Source organism: Rhinoderma darwinii, chromosome 4 (assembly GCF_050947455.1).
Source record: "Rhinoderma darwinii isolate aRhiDar2 chromosome 4, aRhiDar2.hap1, whole genome shotgun sequence".
NCBI lineage: Eukaryota > Metazoa > Chordata > Amphibia > Anura > Rhinodermatidae > Rhinoderma > Rhinoderma darwinii.
The window spans coordinates 226,588,394-226,609,826 of record NC_134690.1 but is presented as its reverse complement, the minus strand read 5'-3'; the positions used below and the strand labels follow the sequence as shown (position 1 = coordinate 226,609,826).

Genomic DNA, 21,433 nt, shown 5'->3' with positions numbered 1-21,433 from the left:
AACTATAGCATACAGCAGTCCTGCAGTGACTAAATATGTCCTATTTGTCCCAATAACAATTATCTATAGGATTGGGACAATGAAAACTAATTGTAGGACTTCTTGCATCAGGTATATGCATGGACCCAATGTTGCTGTACTTAATCTAATCGCCACAAGATGGCGCCTTTGCTTTTTTCATTGGTGAACCTTACATCGTGAACTATACACTACGCGGTCCAGTGTTTTTTTTTTATGGCATGGTTATGATAATTGTGTCAAGCAAGGCCAATGTGGATCTTAATTGACTGATTATACTGCGTTTACCCCCCAAAAATGTCTCCTTAGTTTTCTTTATCAACTTGAATAAGTGTTGGTAGTATGCACTTGTGAATGACTTCACCAGATTTCTGTGTAGTCTGGGCCTCCTCCTATAACTGCAGCCTGGCTGTGTAGTCTGGACCTCCTCCTATAACTGCAGCCTGGCTGTGTAGTCTGGACCTCCTCCTATAACTGCAGCCTGGCTGTGTAGTCTGGACCTCCTCCTATAACTGCAGCCTGGCTGTGTAGTCTGGACCTCCTCCTATAACTGCAGCCTGGCTGTGTAGTCTGGACCTCCTCCTATAACTGCAGCCTGGCTGTGTAGTCTGGACCTCCTCCTATAACTGCAGCCTGGCTGTGTAGTCTGGACCTCCTCCTATAACTGCAGCCTGGCTGTGTAGTCTGGACCTCCTCCTATAACTGCAGCCTGGCTGTGTAGTCTGGACCTCCTCCTATAACTGCAGCCTGGCTGTGTAGTCTGGACCTCCTCCTATAACTGCAGCCTGGCTGTGTAGTCTGGACCTCCTCCTATAACTGCAGCCTGGCTGTGTAGTCTGGACCTCCTCCTATAACTGCAGCCTGGCTGTGTAGTCTGGACCTCCTCCTATAACTGCAGCCTGGCTGTGTAGTCTGGACCTCCTCCTATAACTGCAGCCTGGCTGTGTAGTCTGGACCTCCTCCTATAACTGCAGCCTGGCTGTGTAGTCTGGACCTCCTCCTATAACTGCAGCCTGGCTGTGTAGTCTGGACCTCCTCCTATAACTGCAGCCTGGCTGTGTAGTCTGGACCTCCTCCTATAACTGCAGCCTGGCTGTGTAGTCTGGACCTCCTCCTATAACTGCAGTCTGGCTGTGTAGTCTGGACCTCCTCCTATAACTGCAGCCTGGCTGTGTAGTCTGGACCTCCTATAACTGCAGCCTGGCTGTGTAGTCTGGACCTCCTACTTCAATTTATAGTAACATACAACGCAGGTCTTGGATACGGAACACGGCAGCTATAAATTGACAGCCCCATTGGATGTCCTATTGTATTACCCATATTTATTTTAACTTGCCTGCTACTACTTGACAGTCTATGGGGAAGTAGAACTATTAGGCAGGTCTATTTGTACTTTTATTTTTACTTTGATTTGGTCACCTCTAATTTTATGTACAGAGAGGCGGTTTCATACCTGTAGAAATAAGTTTTCTATGGAAATACTCTATTTAAGAATAGTAAATTGTAGTTAAACAGTATAAAATAAAACCTTCATCTTTGCAAAAAACTATTTTCTAAATTTGAGAAGTGTTTTGATAAGGTATATATTCCTAAAGTAGTGATTATCTACTTTTTTAAACTTTTTTTGTTTTGTCATGTTTTGTTTTTTGTCTTTAAGGCATTACCCAATTGGCTTACTTTTTGATCTGCATGCATCAAACACCTCCCTCCCTTGGAGCATCACTGTCCACTTTAAGGTATGTTTGAAAACGCTATTGTGTGAAATATCACTTTTAAGTAAAAAATTATAATATTCAACTCCCATGATATGCATGACGGTTTACTCATTCATACAGTAATGCATTACATAATAGTCTACTTCCATTTTAAGTCCAGCACGTATGGTAATTGCCTTTACCATGTGCTAAAGGCGTATTCCAGCGATTAAGAACAATCTGACCTGTCATTAAAGTGTGGTCATTGCAAGTCTACCCTCTTTCTTGGTGGAACGATGGATCACTCCCACATGAAGGGAATAAGAGTTATGGAAACCTCTGAATTACTTATCATATACTGAGAGCATAATTTTTGCGAAGAACCTGCAAGCCTTGGCATTAGTTTCATCAATTTGTATATATTGAAATAGCAGTTATCAGCAGAATTATGTGCTTTCGTACATGATTGCTTTACCTTCTATCACCCCACACCTAATGTAAAAAGGTTTGATTTCGCTAAATTGTGGCTAAACCACTGTCGTTCAATAAATTTCGTCAATATACATCACAAACCGGCACCTTTGGTGTTTAGGCTACATTCAGAGGAGCGTAGCTAATATCTGACGGGGAAAAAACTGCAGTTTTTCACGACCAAGGTGCACCCATTCGGGATGCGTTCCCCGTAGAGTCTATGGATGGATGGATGGATGCATGACATGCAGGAAAATAGGACATGTTGAAGCAACGGTCGTGTGAATGGCCCCATTGAAATACATGGGTCCGTGTGACGGCCATCACATGCTGGTCTGAATGAGCCCTTAGGGTTTTCTATCTGACCTTGACCGGTCTTGTGTGCTACAGCTGTGCATCGTATACAATCTTAATGATGTCTATTTGTCATTTGGATTCCCAAATAATGTTTCAGGACGCACACGCACACGCACACGCGCACACACACGGTTAAACTTGATCGATCACTTCACGGCCTGTTGTTTTTTTATATGCCGCCTTATAGATTATACATATAGTTCATAATATACATCTTTTCAGTTGTACATAAATATTTATAAAAATTTGACAATTATAAATTCTGTTACCGTGTGTCCTTTTTAAATGAAGCAAAGTGAGAAGCTAAAATGCTGACTAAGAATCTTTTGATCAGGTGATTTCTAAACCATGAAAGTGTTCAGCTAAAAACAGACCCATGACTATTTTCTTCGGCGGCGTCTCAGAATCTATCTTCCAGGGCATGACTTAACATGTTTTTTTTTTTTTCTCTCTGAACTGACTCCGCTAACATCCAAACGGTTTATCAAAACCACTGTACTCTTAGATGCAGGCAGAAATCTAGCCTCCCTTTCAGTATGTGAAGCTGTGGCTCTAGTTCTGAGTCACTTGTTCCACTATGCTGCACGCATAGAGCTCATATAGGTGCTATCATTTTTTCTTCACTCCAATAACAACATGTTGTATATTCATTTGGCCATGTATGAAAACTGTCTAATGCCTCCTTCATACACCGGTTTTTTTCCTGGCGGTTTAAACTACGGGAAACTGCAGGGAAAAATACTTTTTAAAACGCCAGCATTTTTGTAAAAATAATAAAATATTACAGCTTTTTGTTATGCACTAGACTAGCTACAAGTTACCTTTTTCACTGTTTCCCCATCCTTGTTTCAGTAACTTGTTTAACCCCTTAGTACCACTAGGGCGGGGCGATTAATTGAATTAATTTGATTAATTCACCCTTAAAGAGGCTCTGTCACCACATTATAAGTGCCCTATCTTCTACATAAGGAGATCGGCGCTATAATGTAGGTGACAGCAGTGCTTTTTATTTAAAAAAACGATCTATGTTCACCACTTTATTAGCGATTTTAACTTTATGCTAATGAGTTTCTCAATGGACAACTGGGCGTGTTTTACTATTGACCAAGTGGGCGTTGTACAGAGGAGTGTATGACGCTGACCAATCAGTGACCAATCAGCATCATGCACTTCTCCATTCCTTTAGTCAGCGCATAGCACATACTGATCTAAAAGGATCCTTGTTTTATACTAACACATTAACGATACTGAAGTGTTTAGACAGAAACCGTAACGAAGTGCACAGATTGTGAATAGACATCCCAGGGAATGTCTATTCACTGTTTAAACACTTCAGTATCGTTAATGAAGTGGTGAAAATCGTTTTTTTAAATAAAAAGCACTGCTGTCACCTACATTATAGCACCAATCTCCTTATGTAGGAGATAGGGCACTTATAGTGTGGTGACAGAGCCTCTATAAGGCCTCTGACGATTCAGGTTTTTAACAGAATCGTTAAATCTATTTTTTTTTTTTTTTTGTGGCGCCGTGCTGCAGGAGGAAGCTCCGCTCGGCCGCCTCGTCACTGCCTGATCTCTACCTTTCTGACAAGCTGCTCCCAGTTCGGTCTATGCTTAACTACGGAGCTGCTGTTCTGTATAGAACAAAATGATACAGTACAGAACAGCTATGGGGAAGCAGAGACTCCTAGTATATATAGCCACACCACTCTGTAGATACTACCCCTCCTTGAAGATACCACCCCCCCCTTGCAGATCGGGCCTCCGTCCCCCCTTGCAGATCGGGCCTCCGTCCCCCCTTGCAGATCGGGCCGCCGTCCCCCCTTGCAGATCGGGCCGCCGTCCCCCCTTGCAGATCGGGCCGCCGTCCCCCCTTGCAGATCGGGCCGCCGTCCCCCCTTGCAGATCGGGCCGCCGTCCCCCCTTGCAGATCGGGCCGCCGTCCCCCCTTGCAGATCGGGCCGCCGTCCCCCCTTGCAGATCGGGCCGCCGTCCCCCCTTGCAGATCGGGCCGCCGTCCCCCCTTGCAGATCGGGCCGCCGTCCCCCCTTGCAGATCGGGCCGCCGTCCCCCCTTGCAGATCGGGCCGCCGTCCCCCCTTGCAGATCGGGCCGCCGTCCCCCCTTGCAGATCGGGCCGCCGTCCCCCCTTGCAGATCGGGCCGCCGTCCCCCCTTGCAGATCGGGCCGCCGTCCCCCCTTGCAGATCGGGCCGCCGTCCCCCCTTGCAGATCGGGCCGCCGTCCCCCCTTGCAGATCGGGCCGCCGTCCCCCCTTGCAGATCGGGCCGCCGTCCCCCCTTGCAGATCGGGCCGCCGTCCCCCCTTGCAGATCGGGCCGCCGTCCCCCCTTGCAGATCGGGCCGCCGTCCCCCCTTGCAGATCGGGCCGCCGTCCCCCCTTGCAGATCGGGCCGCCGTCCCCCCTTGCAGATCGGGCCGCCGTCCCCCCTTGCAGATCGGGCCGCCGTCCCCCCTTGCAGATCGGGCCGCCGTCCCCCCTTGCAGATCGGGCCGCCGTCCCCCCTTGCAGATCGGGCCGCCGTCCCCCCTTGCAGATCGGGCCGCCGTCCCCCCTTGCAGATCGGGCCGCCGTCCCCCCTTGCAGATCGGGCCGCCGTCCCCCCTTGCAGATCGGGCCGCCGTCCCCCCTTGCAGATCGGGCCGCCGTCCCCCCTTGCAGATCGGGCCGCCGTCCCCCCTTGCAGATCGGGCCGCCGTCCCCCCTTGCAGATCGGGCCGCCGTCCCCCCTTGCAGATCGGGCCGCCGTCCCCCCTTGCAGATCGGGCCGCCGTCCCCCCTTGCAGATCGGGCCGCCGTCCCCCCTTGCAGATCGGGCCGCCGTCCCCCCTTGCAGATCGGGCCGCCGCCCCCCTTGCAGATCGGGCCGCCGCCCCCCTTGCAGATCGGGCCGCCGCCCCCCTCCCCCTTGCAGATCGGGCCGCCGCCCCCCTCCCCCTTGCAGATCGGGCCGCCGCCCCCCTCCCCCTTGCAGATCGGGCCGCCGCCCCCCTCCCCCTTGCAGATCGGGCCGCCGCCCCCCTCCCCCTTGCAGATCGGGCCGCCGCCCCCCCCCTTGCAGATCGGGCCGCCGCCCCCCCCTTGCAGATCGGGCCGCCGCCCCCCCCCCTTGCAGATCGGGCCGCCCCGTCCCCCTTGCAGATCGGGCCGCCCCGTCCCCCTTGCAGATCTCGCCACTGTAGCTTCCACTAGGAGCTGTATCCCTGGTCAAAGTGTCGGTAAACTCTGGCCGGGGATTCAGCCCCTACTGCCAGCTACGGTGGCTGCTATCTACATGAAGGATGGGGTGGGGTGCGGTGATCTGCGATGAAGGGGGTGCGATCTACAAGGGGGGGTAGTGCTGCGATCTACAAGGAGGAGGTGCGATCTACAAGCGAGTGCGGGTGCTATTTGCAAAGCGGGTGCTATCTGCAGGAGCGTGTGGCACTATATGGGGGGGGCCCTGTGTCACTATGGGGGGCCCTGTGTCACTATGGGGGGCCCTGTGTCACTATGGGGGGTGCCCTGTGGCACTATCTACAGGGACGTTGCGGTGCTATCTACAGGGACGTTGCGGCGCTATCTACAGGGACGTTGCGGCACTATCTACATGGACACACTGGTGTTTTCAGGGGATTTGGGGAAAAAGAAAAACTGCCAAATCCATTTTGAGAATCTGATGCAAAATGGACATGAAAAACTGACAATTGATCAGTTTAAATAGTCGTTGTGACTGTATCCTAAATGACTGATGCAAGGCGTCCCATTCACATGTACCATGTTTGGGCTGAGAAATCCGGCTGACATACGGACGGTTTTTCACGGTCGTGTGAATCGGGCCTTAATGTCATTTATTTAACCCTCCATCGTGGGGCCAGTACTGACAGGGTCCTGCTCACCCTTCAGACAGTAGAATCCACCTGGCCCTGCTGCAATTTACACTGCCCTCGCCAGCAATGTCGGAGACTGGCTGTGGTGCATTGATTATAGATTCTATTAACCTGTTTCCTGCTGGGGAACACCGAAATTATAATCAGATATACATTTTTCCAATAGTATTTCTGATTAAAGTATTTGCAGAGGTTAAAAGTTGTAGAGTTACGTAGAATTATTGTAGTAATATATGTTAAAAAGTTATTTGTATAAAGAAAATAATTTATTAAATGATCTCTGGTAATTTTTTCAGTTTATTTAACAGTAATAAGAAAATAGAGATTCAAATCTAAAATCGCCCATCGGGTTGAAAAAAAACCTCTATTTTATTTTTGGGCAAAATCGTCCAGCCCTAGTGACCACCAATACGCCTTTTCACTGCGGTCACTACTAAGTCCTGTGCGTGTATCCTGTGCAGGCTGGAGTGGGTGCTCGGCTGTCTGATAACAGCCGGGCTCCTGCTCCAACGGTAGCAATCGAAGTTTACTTTGATTGCGACCGTTTTAACCTGTTAAATGCTGCGGTCAATAGCGACCGCGGCATTTAATTTGTTAACAGAGGGAGGGAGCTCCCTCTGACACCCATCAGCGGCCCACAAATGCAATCGCGGGCCTATGATGCGGTGTCATGGCAGCCGGGGGCCTAATATAGGACCCCACACCTGCCCTGGCTATATACTTATTAGGATGTGCCAAAGGCACGTCCTAATATATTGCCTGTCAGATTTACACTGACAGGCAATAATGCTCTGGTATACGAAGTTTACTAAAGCATTAGATCTGCGATCTAAAGATCGCATAGTGAAGTCCCCTAGTGGGACTGAATAAATAAGTAATGAATGCTAAATAAAAATGATTAATAAAGATTACAGTTAAAAATTAAATCCCATTTTTTTTCCCCGTAAAAAGTGGTTTTATTTTGTAAAAGTGTAAAAAATAAATAAAAGTACAACTATATGTTATTGCCACGACTGTAATGATCTAAATAATAAAGTTAACATGTGATTTGAACCGCTTGGTGAACGCCGTAAAAAAACCCGCAAAAAACAATGGTGAAATTGCTATTTGTTTCCGAAAAAATCATAAAAGTTAATCAATAAGTCCCATGTACCCCAAAACAATCAAAACTACGCCTCGTCCCGCAAAAAGCAAGCCCTCGTATCACTTCATTGACTTAAGGATTAAAAAAATTACGACCCATGGAGTAAAGGTAACATGTTATTTACGCCGCACAGTGAACGGTGTGAATTTAAAACGCCTAGAACAAGGGCAGAATTTCATGTTTTTTTTCTAATCCCCCCCCCCCAAAAAAAGCTTAATAAAAGGTAATCAAAAATTGTGTACCCCAAAATGGTGCCATTAAAAAGTACAACAAATCCTGCAAAAAGTAAGGCCTCATACAGCTATGTCGAAGAAAAGAAAAAGTTGTAGTTCTCTGAATGCAACAAAGGAAAAATTTAAAAAATAGCTTTGGTTTTAAAGAGGATCTGTCACCAGATTAGAAGTGCCTACATAATCTTAACCGCGCTGTAATGTAGATAACAAGTGTTTTTTATTTTGAAAAACTATCATTTTTGAGCAAGTTATGAGCAATTTTAATTTATGCTAATTTGTTTCTTAATTCCCAACTGGGTGTTTTTTAACTTTTGACCAAGTGGGCATTGTAAAGAGAAGTGTATGATGCTGACCAATCAGCATCACACACTTCTCTCCATTCATGTCCATTTGTACTTAGCACCTCGTGATCTCCCACATTAAAGAGGCTCTGTCACCAGATTTTGCAACCCCTATCTCCTATTGCAGCAGATCGGCGCTGCAATGTAGATTACAGTAACGTTTTTATTTTTTTTTAAACGAGCATTTTTGGCCAAGTTATGACCATTTTTATATTTATGCAAATGAGGCTTTCTAAAGTACAACTGGGCGTGTATTATGTGCGTACATCTGGGCGTTTTTACTTCTTTTACTAGCTGGGCGTTGTGAATGGGAGTGTATGATGCTGAGGAATCAGCATCATCCACTTCTCTTCACAACGCCCAGCTTCTGGCAGTGCACAGACACAGCGTATTCTCGAGAGATCACGCTGTGACGTTACTCACTTCCTGCCCCAGGTCCTGCATCGTGTCGGACGAGCGAGGACATCGGCACCAGAGGCTACAGTTGATTCTGCAGCAGCATCAGCGTTTGCAGGTAAGTCGATGTAGCTACTTACCTGCAAACGCTGATGCTGCTGCAGAATCAACTGTAGCCTCTGGTGCCGACACGATGCAGGACCTGGGGCAGGAAGTGAGTGACGTCACAGCGTGATCTCTCGAGTATACGCTGTGTCTGTGCACTGCCAGAAGCTGGGTGTTAACGAAGAGAACTGGATGATGCTGATTCGTCAGCATCATACACTCCCATTCACAACGCCCAGCTAGTAAAATAAGTAAAAACGCCCAGATGTACGCACATAATACACGCCCAGTTGTACTTTTACTTTAAACACGCCCAGTTGTACTTTAGAAAGCCTCATTTGCATAAATAAACCGTAGACGTTTTTACAAGGAATAAATGAGAAAAAGCACCCCAACATTTGTAAAGCATCTTCTTCCGATTACGGCAATGCCCCGTATGTCTTAATAAGCTGTTGTTTGGACCCACTGCAGGGCTCACAATTGGATTTTGGAGCGCAGATTTTGCTGGATTAGTTTTCAGTGCCATGTTGTATTTGCAATGCCCTGGAGGGACCAAAACACTGGAAACCCCCCAAAAGTGACCCCATTTTGGAAACTACACCCCTCAATGAATATTTCTAGGGGTATAGTCAGCATTTTGATTTGACACGGTTTTTGCAGAATTTATTGAATTATGCCGTGAAATTCAAAATGTAAATTTTCTAATAAAACGTAGTTTTAGCTCATATATTTTTTTTTCATTTTCACAATAGATAAAGGAGAAAAAGCACCCCAACATTTGTAAAGCAAACTCTAAGCACACCGATGCCCCATATGGGGTAATAACGGCAGGGATTAGAACGGAAGGAGCACCATTTGGCTTTTGGAGCTCAAGTTTTGCTGGCATGGTTTGCGGCACCATGCTACATTTGCAAAGCCCCTAAGGGGCCAAAACAGTGCAGACCCTGAAAAAGTGACCCCATTTGGGAAAGCAAACCTCTCATGGAATTTATCTAGCTTTATAGTGAGCATTTTGACCCCACTGTTTTTTTGCTGAATTTATTGGAATTAGACAGTGAAAATTAAAATCCACGTTCTTTCCACTAAAATGTTGATTTTTTTTTTCATTTTCACAAGGAATAAAGGAGAAAAAGCACCCCAACAATTGTAAAGCAATTTCTCCCTAGTACGTCATTACCCCATATGTAGTAATAAACTGCTGTTTGGACACGTGGCAGGGCTCAGAATGGCAGGAGTGCTACTTGGCATGCAGATTTTGCTTCATTGGTTTTTGGGCGCCATGTCGCATTTGCAGAGCCCCTGAGGTACCAGTACAGTAGAAATCCCTGAGAAGTGACTCCACTTTGGAAACTATACCCGTCAGGGCATTCATCTAGAGGTGCAGTGAGCATTTTGATCCCACAGGTGTTTCATAGATTGTATTAGAATTATGCAGTGAAAATGAAAACCGTTTTTTTCCCCAAAATGATGTGGTTTTGCTCCCAATTTTTTATTTTCACAAGGGATAATAGGAGAAAAACACCACACAATTTGTTACCCAATTTCTCCTGAGTATGGCAATACCCCATGTGTGGCCCTAAACTGCTGTTTGGGCACTTGGCAGAAGTCAAAATGGAATGAGCGCTATTTTGCTTTTAGAGCACAGATTTTACTGGACTGGTGTATGGGCGCCATGTCGCATTTGCAGAGCTCCCTTTGGAAAACCATGAGATGTGACCCCATTTTGTAAATTACACCCCTCAAGGCATTTATCCTTTGCCTGAACATATGACAGGGTTTAGGATTGAAACCGCAAATGCGCATGTGAGGCCTATTTTGGTGATTTTCGCAGCATGGCCCACAATTGCAGGTCTCTGGGGTCAAATAGTAAAACAAACCCCCAAGTAGTGACCCCCATTTTGGAAAATGCACCTCTCAAGGCATTTTTTTTAAGGGGTGTAGTGGGCATCTTGACCCCACAGGTTTTTTTTTTTTATTGGAAATGAACGCTGAGTGGATTGTGCAAAATGAAAATTTTCCACCATTTTAGTGCACAATATGTTGTGCCCAGTTCGTGCCACTGAAGACAAATACCTGAAATTGTTAAGTGGGTTCTCCTGGGTATGGCCGATGCCTTATATGTGGACAGCTGTTTGGGCACACCGTAGGGTTCAGAAGCGAGGGAGCGCCATTTGGAGCGCAGATTTTGCTTAGTAGCAGTTGTTCTGTTTGCGGTTTTGCTGGTATTTCAGTTTATAATATGGGGGCATATGTAAGCTGGGCAGAATACATCAGGGCATAATAAGAGGGTATAATAATGTGGTAAATAAATAATAAGCCACAGATGTGGGGCCACTGTCGCACTGATAAATGGTGCCTAATCCGCTTCTGGAATGCACTGCACATTTTTTTTTTTTTACGGCGTTTACCATGCACTATAAATGACAATTTTTGTTTATTCTGTGGGTCGATACAGTTACGGCGATACCGTATGTGTGTATATATATATATATATATATATATATATATATATATATATTTATATTTATTTTTTTTATGCTTTGCAGCGTCTGCACAATAAAATAACTTATTTCAAATAACTTTTTTTTTTTGCCGCCATATTCTGAGCGTCATAACTTTTTTTTATTTTACCGTCAAAAAAGCTGTCGGAGGAATTATTTTTAGCAGAACGGGTTGTAGCTTTTAATGGTATAATTTTGGGGTACATGCAACTTTTAGAAAAGTTTTTTGTATTCTCATTTGGGATTGCTACTGACTAAAAAACAGCGATTCTGGAATTTTTTTTATTTTCGTTTTTACGGTGTTCCCCGTGCGGATAAAATAGCGTGATATTTTTTTAGTTCGTATCGTTACGGACACGGTGATACCACATATGTGTACTTTTTATTTATTTATGTTTTTTCTTTTTATTCCTATAAGAAGACATCTTATGGGGAAAAAGGCAGGGGGTTTTTTTTCTTAACGTGAAACTTTTATTTTTTTACATTTTTAGTAACTGTTATTGTTTTTTTTGTCCCACTAGGGGACTTGAAGGCATGAAGCACTGATCGCTATTCTAATACACTGCACTACCTACATAGTGCAGTTTATTAGAGCTGTCAGCTATTCACTGATGGCAAGCCTATTAGGCTTCGCCTCCTGTACTAGGAGGCCATTGTTAGGCCTCCGGTTGCCATTATCAACCATCGGGTGTGCGCTAACCACCTAGATGCAGCAGTCGCTTTTGATTGCGGCATCTAAGGGGTTAATCAGCCGGATCGGAGCCTAGCATCGGTTCTGGTCGTTAGAGAAGGATGTCAGCTGGGACCATCAGGGGTGCCAACAGGCTAGATACCACATAGATGTTGCGATCGAAGCCTAGCTCTGGTCCTGGCCGTTGCAGCAGGGTGTCGGCTGTAATATACAGATGGCGGTGATGGCGCTGGCTCAGCTTCTGAGCCAGCACCATCACGAACACATTCTCAAGGAGGTGTGATTGGTCAGTCTGCTGTGACTGACCATTCACAACGATCACCGGCAGGGAACCACTGTGATTGGTCCCCTGCCTTCTTACTTTGCGGATCAACTGTCCTAAACGCTTGATTGCACAGTTCTGTCACCCTGTCCTTTGACAGGGTGACAGTTGTTAGCCAGGACGCATCGGTATGTCCCGGTGCCTTAAAGCACTGCAATACAGGACGGACCGCTGCGTCCTGGTGTGGCAAGGGGTTAACAGGTGAGTGTTATTGTGTTGTGTTTTATTTTTTATTGTAACATACACCATTTGTACAAAAGTATTGAGGCACACCTCTTAATTATTGAATTCAGGTGTTTCATTCAGTCTTCATTGTCACAGGTGTATAAAATCTAGCACCTAGCCATGCAGTCTGCCTGTACAAACATTTGTGAAAGATTGGGTCACTCTAAAGAGCTCACTGAATTTGAGCATGGCACTGTAATAAGATGCCACCATTGTAAGAAATCAGTTTGTGAAGTTCTTTCCCTCCTAGATATTCCGTGATCAACTGTGAGTGGTATTATAAGCGAAGTGGAAGCGCCTAGGAATCACAGCAACTCTGCCACGTAGTGGCTGACCATGTAGCAGGGGCTCCGATAGCTGCGGCGCATAGAGCATAAAGTCACAAACACTCTGACTTAACTGTATAGTTCCAAACCTCCTCTAGCATTCGCAACTGCACAGAAACTGAGTGCCGGGAGCTCCATGGCATGGGTTTCCATGGCCTGAGCAGCTGCGTGCAAGCCTTATATCACCAAGCACAATGCCAAGCATTAGATGGAGTGGCGTAAAGCATAGGCCACCACTTGACTCTGGTGTGCAGTGAACGCCATAAAAAATAAATAAATATATTTTGAAATTGAATAAAATGTCCTTTGTACCCCAAAATCATATTCATAAAAACTACAGCTCACCCCGCAAATATGAAGCCCTCACACAGCTTACTTAACGGAGAAATAAAAAAAGTTATGGGTCTCAGAAGATAGCGACACAAGAAAGTTTGCTTTTTACCAATTGCTTTTATATTGTAAAGTACTAAAACTTACTAAATTAATATAAATATATACAGTGAAGGAAATAAGTATTTGATCCCTTGCTGATTTTGTAAGTTTGCCCACTGTCAAAGACATGAACAGTCTAGAATTGTTAGGCTAGGTTAATTTTACCAGTGAGAGATAGATTATATTTAAAAAAAAACTGAAAATCACATTGTCAAAATTATATATATTTATTTGCATTGTGCACAGAGATATAAGTATTTGATCCCCTACCAACCATTAAGAGTTCAGGCTCCTCCAGACCAGTTACACGCTCCAAATCAACTTGGTGCCTGCATTAAAGATAGCTGTCTTAAATGGTCACCTGTACAAAAGACTCCTGTCCACAGACTCAATTAATCAGTCTGACTCTAACCTCTACAACATGGGCAAGACCAAAGAGCTTTCTAAGGATGTCAGGGACAAGATCATAGACCTGCACAAGGCTGGAATGGGCTACAAAACCATAAGTAAGACGCTGGGTGAGAAGGAGACAACTGTTGGTGCAATAGTAAGAAAATGGAAGACATACAAAATGACTGTCAATCGACATCGATCTGGGGCTCCATGCAAAATCTCAGCTCGTGGGGTATCCTTGATCCTGAGGAAGGTGAGAGCTCAGCCGAAAACTACACGGGGGGAACTTGTTAATGATCTCAAGGCAGCTGGGACCACAGTCACCGAGAAAACCATTGGTAACATATTACACCGTAATGGATTAAAATCCTGCAGTGCCCGCAAGGTCCCCCTGCTCAAGAAGGCACATGTACAGGCCCGTCTGAAGTTTGCAAATGAAGATCTGGATGATTCTGAGAGTGATTGGGAGAAGGTGCTGTGGTCAGATGAGACTAAAATTGAGCTCTTTGGCATTAACTCAACTCGCCATCTTTGGAGGAAGAGAAATGCTGCCTATGACCCAAAGAACACCGTCCCCACTGTCAAGCATGGAGGTGGAAACATTGTTTTGAGGGTGTTTCTCTGCTAAGGGCACAGGACTACTTCACCGCATCAATGGGAGAATGGATGGAGCCATGTACCGGCAAATCCTGAGTGACAACCTCCTTCCCTCCACCAGGATATTAAAAATGGCTCGTGGCTGGGTCTTCCAGCACGACAATGACCCAAAACATACAGCCAAGGCAACAAAGGAGTGGCTCAAAAAGAAGCACATTAAGGTCATGGAGTGGCCTAGCCAGTCTCCAGACCTTAATCCCTTCGAAAACTTATGGAGGGAGCTGAAGATCCGAGTTGCCAAGCGACCGCCTCGAAATCTTAATGATTTACAGATGATCTGCAAAGAGGAGTGGGCCAAAATTCCATCTAAAATGTGTGCAAACCTCATCAACTACAAAAAACGTCTGACTGCTGTGCTTGCCAACAAGGGTTTTGCCACCAAGTATTAAGTCTTGTTTGCCAAAGGGATCAAATACTTATTTCTCTGTGCACAATGCAAATAAATATATATAATTTTGACAATGTGATTTTCAGGGTTTTTCTTTATATAATCTATCTCTCACTGGTAAAATTAACCTAGCCTAAAAATTCTAGACTGTTCATGTCTTTGACAGCGGGCAAACTTACAAAATCAGCAAGGGATCAAATACTTATTTCCTTCACTGTGTGTGTGTGTGTGTGTGTGTGTGTGTGTGTGTGTGTGTGTGTGTGTGTGTGTGTGTGTGTGTGTGTGTGTGTGTGTGTGTGTGTGTGTGTGTGTGTGTGTGTGTGTGTGTGTGTGTGTGTGTGTGTGTGTGTGTGTGTGTGTGTGTGTGTGTGTGTGTGTGTGTTTTAATCGCACTAATTCTATTGACCAGCACAATAAAGTTAATTTTTACCACATTGTGAATCACGCTTTAAATGCAAATCCCAAAAAACAATAAAGGTATTGTTGTTTTTTTCCCATTCCACCCCACACAATAATTTTTAAAAGTTTCTCGGCACATTAACGGTACATGAAATGGTGCCACTTGTCACGCAAAAAACCCAAAACCCTCATATGGCTATGTTGACGAAAAGATAAAGAAAAAGTTATGACTCATGAAAGGCGGGGAGAAAATAATAAAAAAAAACGAAAACTGGAAGCGGCGGGAAGGGGGTTAAAATTTCCATTACCACATGTTCACATCAGACGCTTTATAGTTCTCCCACACTACATCATAGCAGTTCAGTTGAGCTACCATTGATATATCCGTCGAAATGCTTACTGTCTTTTTATTTTTTATTTTTTTTTAAGAATTGTTACTGCAGTAAGCTCCCAGTAACACGGATTAGCCATGAATAATTCTTGGCATTCACTGCCGTTTTTAATAAGATTTATTGGTAATTTACATGATGAAGGGTATCCAGTGTAATGAGACCTGACCATTTCTCTGTAGGTCATAATACATCGATGTTGGAAATATTTAGAGGGTTTCCCTTTATTTTTATGACAGAATTTTCCATCAAAAGACCTTTTGCATTGCCAATATAAAGATGTGATTGAAGCACACTTCATGTCGTCTGTCAAGGAAGCTGACGCTTTAAAGCACAAAAGTCAAGTCATCAATGAAATGCAAAAGAAAGACCACAAGCAACTCTGGATGGGTTTACAGAACGGTACGTATTTCCCTAACAATATGTTAGTTATTAATCAAATTATATTACAGTTTGTCCGTGTTTTACATTTTGATGCAAATGTGCTTGTGTGTATAAAGTGCTGAGCGGCATTTTGACAATGTGTCTGTCTTTCTTTTTTTTTTTTTTTTTTTTGAAAATATATGGGTATGGGTGTTTAGTATCCATTTTTTAATTTTATAATTCCGTTTTCATTTGTGAGGGTATATTCACACGGGTCAGACTTTCTGCGGAAAATTCCACAGCAAATCCGCCCCACATTCTGCAGAGAATTCGACCAAATTCCACACCAATTCATGTTTTAATTTGTTCAGGTTTTTCGGCCAGAATGACATCTGTGAAGTAGAGTAGTATAGTAAAGAAATGGGAAGCACTCCTGTGATGAAGTGTGGTATTCGTAGGGTAGGGATGGGTTCCTGGGATACAGTCATGATTTTCCCCAACACGCACGCACGCACGCACGCACGCACGCACGCACGCACACACACACACACTTTGATTTATCAAATATTTATTCTTAGTGGTATCTCATATGTTCGGTTTCATATAGAAGAACAAGTAAACAACATGTGCATAGGCGACTTAATCCGACGTTTCAGCCTGTCCCAGGCCTTTGTCACGGTGAGGAGAAGGATATATAGCGTGTAAGACAGGCAGAGTGGTAAAAGAATGACCATTCTCACCTCCCCTGATGCTCCTGTAGCCTTGACACCCTGCGACCCCGGCTGGTCTCTGAGCAACCAGAATCCTGCGGTACCATTTTGTCCAATGGGACTACTGCAGCCTGATTATTTTATTTTTAAAGTGGAAATAGGGGTTTTATTCTTCAAGCGATTTTTACTGTGTATACGCAGCTATTCCGCAGTGAAAAAAATGCAACAGTTGGTATTTTGCTGTGGGTTTTCACTATCCTCTTGGATAGGGAAATGGGGAAAATTTGCAACAAACACGCGACTATTCCGCAGCAAATTGATATGCTGCAGATGGAAATATCTGCACTGCATTTAAATTTCTGCATGTAAATTTCAGCAGTGTGTGAATGAGATTTGTAAAATCTACTGTAGCACGCGGCAGGTTTTCCGCCCACAAAGCTGAACGGAAACTGCAGCAATTCTGTTATGTGTGAACATAGCCTGTTTGAAAATTGTCCCGGCTACCAGTGTGGCAAAATGTCCATTAACTTCTGCAAGTGATCTGATTATCCATTATCTGATAAGGCAGCACAGACCTGGAATATAATATAGAATTTTACCATGCCAGGAGAAATCTAACAAGTGAAAAACACTTAGGAAATATTTTCTAAATATAAAAAACAATTCTAGTAGACTATTTTTGTATTACTTTTTAATTTGATGATATGGCAAATTCTTCCTGCGCATGATCTGTCCGTCAGTCATGGTTTTTCCAGGGTGCATCTTCTTGCCAACAATGTTAATGTTCTAATACACAGGGTTATTAAGTGGATAGTGGATTAGCACCTGGGGACCTAGCGAGGGCCATGGAAACAAACTTCATCAGCACCAGAGTATATGTATGCTTGCTTTTATGTGGCTAATCCTGACTCGGGGGAAAGGGTTAGGCACCATGCACATGACCGCACCCATAATCACGGTCCGTAATTACGGCCACGGACAGTCCACATTTGCAGGCCATGCTCCCATTCTCATAATCATTGTATTTTTCTGTTAACCATGGTTACCTCCAAGGAAACGTGCAGTCATCATTGCTTTGCATCAAAAAGGCTTCACAGGCAAGAACATTGCTGCTTGTAAGATTTCCCTTAAATCAACCATTTATCGGATCATCAAGAACTTCAAGGGGAGAGAATTTCAATTGCTGTGAAGGCTTCTGGGTGCCCAAGAAAGCCCAGCAAGTTCCAGGACCGTTGCCTAAAGAGGATTCTGTTACAGGATCATTTCAACACCAGTGCAGAGCTTGCTCAGGAATGGCAGCAGGCAGGTATCAGTGCATCTGCACGCATTGTGAGGTGAAGGCTTTTGGAGACTGACCTGGTGTCAAAGGCAGCAAAGAAGCCACTTCCCTCCAAAAAAAACATCAAGGACAGACTGACATTCTGCAGGACGTACAGGGATTGGACTGCAGAGGACTGGGGTGAAGTTATTTTCTCTGATAAAGCCCCCTTCAGACTGTTTGGGACATGTGGAACAACCAGGACTGTCTGGAGAAGAAAAGGTGAGCGCTACCACGAGTCCTTTGTCATGCCAACAGTAAAGCATCCTGAGACCATTCATGTGTGAGGCTGCTTTTCATCCCAGGGAGTGGACTCGCTCACAGTTTTGCCTAAGAACACTACCATGAATAAGGGTATGTTTACACGGCCTATTTACGGACGTAATTCGGGCGTTTTAATCCCCGAATTATGTCCGGAATTACGGCTTGAAAGCGTTGACAAACATCTGCCCATTGAAAGCAATGGGCTGACGTTTGTCTGTTCACACGAGGCGTATATTTACGCGTCACTGTCAAAAGACGGCGCGTAAATAGACGCCCGCGCCAAAGAAGTGTCATGTCACTTCAGACGTAAATGGAGCCGTTTTCCATGGACTCCATGGAAAACCAACTCCAGTTACATCCGTAATGGACGCGGCGTTCAAGCGCCTGCACATGCCGTTACGGCAGAAATGACGGAGCTGTTTTCTCCTGGAAACAGCCCCGTAATTTCGGCCGTTACAGACGCTGCCGTGTGAACATACCCTAAAGAATGGTATCTAAACATCCTCCAAGAGCAACTTCTTCCAACGATTCAGGAGCAATTCGGTGATGAAAAATGCTTTTTCCAGCATGATGGAGCAGCATGTCACAAGGCAAAAGTGATAACTAAGTGGCTTGGTGAACAAAGCATTGACATTTTTGGTCCATGGCCAGGAATCTCCCCAGATCTCAATCCCATTGAGAACATGTGGTCAATAGTCAAAAAGCATGTGGAGAAACAAATACACAGAAATTGTGATAAACTCCAATCACTGATGAGGCAAGAATGGGGTGCCATCAGTCAGGATTTGGCTCAGAAGCTGATATCCAGCATGCCAGGGCGAATTGCAGAAGCCTTGAAAAAGAAGGGTCAACACTGTAAATATTGAGTCTTTGCATAAACTTGATGTATTTGTTGGAAATGCTTATCAATTGTACTTCAATATACCATAGAAACATCTAACTTGAAGATTTAAAAACACTGAAGCAGCAAACTTTCTGAAAAACAAATCTTGGGCCTTGCTTCTTAACCACTACATAACAGGTACACCTCACAAGACCTGCCATTGTGGAGATGCTCTGACTCTGTCCTCTAGGTATCACAATTATGCCCTTGTCAAAATCGCTCAGATCTGTACAATTGGCAATTTTTACTTTTAACACATCAATTCAAGAACTGACTGTTCACTGCCAAATACATACCACCCCTTGACACGTTCCATTGTGACCCGATAATCAATGTTAATTACTTCATCTATTTTATGGCTGAACGGTATATATATCCCTCTGTAAAATGGCATACAATATTGCGTGACATGCCTCCAGGTGCCTCTGTGTAATTTTTTAGCCAATACATTTTTATAGGGTGCCGAATTTTGAAATTCCAATTCCTAAGCAGTATATTTGTTGGGGAATCTGTAATGAAGAAAATGGTGTCTATCCACATGGAAAACAAATTGTGCTTTGTAATTTGGACTTTGTGAGTTCAAATATCTGCATCTTGTATCCATGTTCAGTAGGGATTCAAAAGTGACAACTGTCTCTAACCTGAATTTTGCTCTCTGACTTTCTCTAAAAGGAAGCATTGAACTGTATTTCATTACCCTTACCTTTGGTCAGTATTTTGAAGCCAAAACCGGGATTGGCCCTTGCATTGAGAAAAAGTATAATGGAAACATTGCACCTCTTCCATGTTTCGGATCCTTTCCTAGTTTTGGCTTCCAAAAAGTGATCGAAATACTGCCGTGTGAAACCATCCTTCGACTCCGTTCACAAAGTTCTTTGTCGCCAATTTGACGTGGAAGTCATGTCAGAATCCGCGCCCAAATCCCCCCCCCCCCCCCCATTGATTTCAATAAGAGGCAGAGGTGTTTTTTTTTCCGGGTGATTTTTGGCCGCTCGTGGGGAAAAATAAAATGGCATACCCTGTCATGGAGGGGTTTCGGCCTCTGAACCTCCATTTAAATTAATGGAAGGCAGGAAAAAAAATCTGCGCCACTCATTTACATCGGTTTTTGTCACTTTTTTTTTTTTTTTTTGCATTTGATTCATAAAAATAAATAAAATTACAGTAAAAAAAAAAACTAAAAAAACTCACCTAAAAACTGCTATATATAACGCTGCCATTTCAAGAAATGCCTGAAGAATTTTGAGGCAGATTTCTTTTTCTGCCTGACCAAAAAAACTCAGTGTGAACAGTCAGCCTAGAATCTGTCTCAATGCTAATAACCTATGAATGTTGATTACATGGAGATGCACTTTTAGTCTTCATGTACATTTGGAGCGTTTTATGTATGAACTTTTTTTGAACAATCTGTGCATAAATCAATAATACAAGCAAACACAAGAAACTTTGCTGATTACCGTGGTCATGGTCACAAACAACTCTGTGTAGTCTGATCCTACAGCCATACCCTCTTCCATCTGTCCCCTACCTCTTGCTAATGTACGTCCATTAGATGTTTGGTAGCAAGAAGTAGTAGCTGCATTGTTTTGCAACAAAGGAAAAGCTGAATATTCTCACCAGTCTTTTTTTTTTTGACATGACCGTGCTTTTGTAGACATATTAAGCTACTATAGAAACTTTCTATACATTCACCACTTTTCCTTTTGAAGAAGCTGAGGCATTTTTGCTGTTTATACTGTATTATTGTTATATTGGACTTTTTCTTAACACAATCCAAGACCTCATGCGAGTTGCGTGATAAAACGTTTGTTTTTTTTCTCAAAGAGAATCTATAACTTTGACTTTCACATGGATCACCTAGTGACCTTTTCCACACCCTAGTAGATGTACTAAAAAAGAAAATGATAAAAATGGGCCAGCTGCTGGGTTCCGAGAAGCATAGTACTGCTGGTTAAATCGTGGGCTTTGGATGGCATTTGGTGTCTTCCATCTGCTGACAAACAATGACTCAGACAAGTAGTGACCTCCATCTTTCTGTTGCAGTATGACAGATTATGTTTCCAGGTGCAGCAAAGAATCTTGCAGAAAATGTCATTTTAATGGTGTTTTAACCCCTTTGTAGTATCTCACATCCCATTGTAGTTGATATACTTTATAGCTCAAGCTTACTTTGAAGAAAGTATCCTCGGAGTAATATTTTTCAATGAAAAGGAAGATAGGTTTATGCACTATTGGACAAATTTACTAATACTTTTTAGTATTTAAATTTTAGACAGTATAAACTTTGCTAAATTTGGCACATTTTCTGACTGCATTGACTGACTGCATTTCTGACTGCAGTGGTGCATGCTGCATGATAAATTTGGGACGTCTAACAGGACACTATTCTCTTCCTTATATCGCCTCTTGGCTGACTTAGTTTATGCAACTTTTTTAGGCCAAAATTTTGGCACACGTTGTAGCATTTTAATTTGCACCATTTCTGAAAGACCGCACCCCTTCCCTGATAAGCCAGACCCATTGTCA

The 21,433-nt window shown here is 44.0% G+C and overlaps 1 protein-coding gene across 3 annotated transcripts in view; it reads left to right on the top strand.

Moving 5' to 3' along the window:
• The window catches only part of ATG5 (autophagy related 5), a 193,472-nt gene that overhangs the window by 23,605 nt on the left and 148,434 nt on the right, over positions 1 to 21,433 (top strand). For all 3 annotated transcript variants that reach the window (XM_075864207.1, XM_075864209.1, XM_075864208.1), the window contains exons 4-5: positions 1,676 to 1,754; positions 15,609 to 15,771. In XM_075864207.1, the coding sequence (XP_075720322.1) occupies positions 1,676 to 1,754; positions 15,609 to 15,771 (242 nt within the window). The remainder of the gene's footprint in view (positions 1 to 1,675; positions 1,755 to 15,608; positions 15,772 to 21,433) is intronic.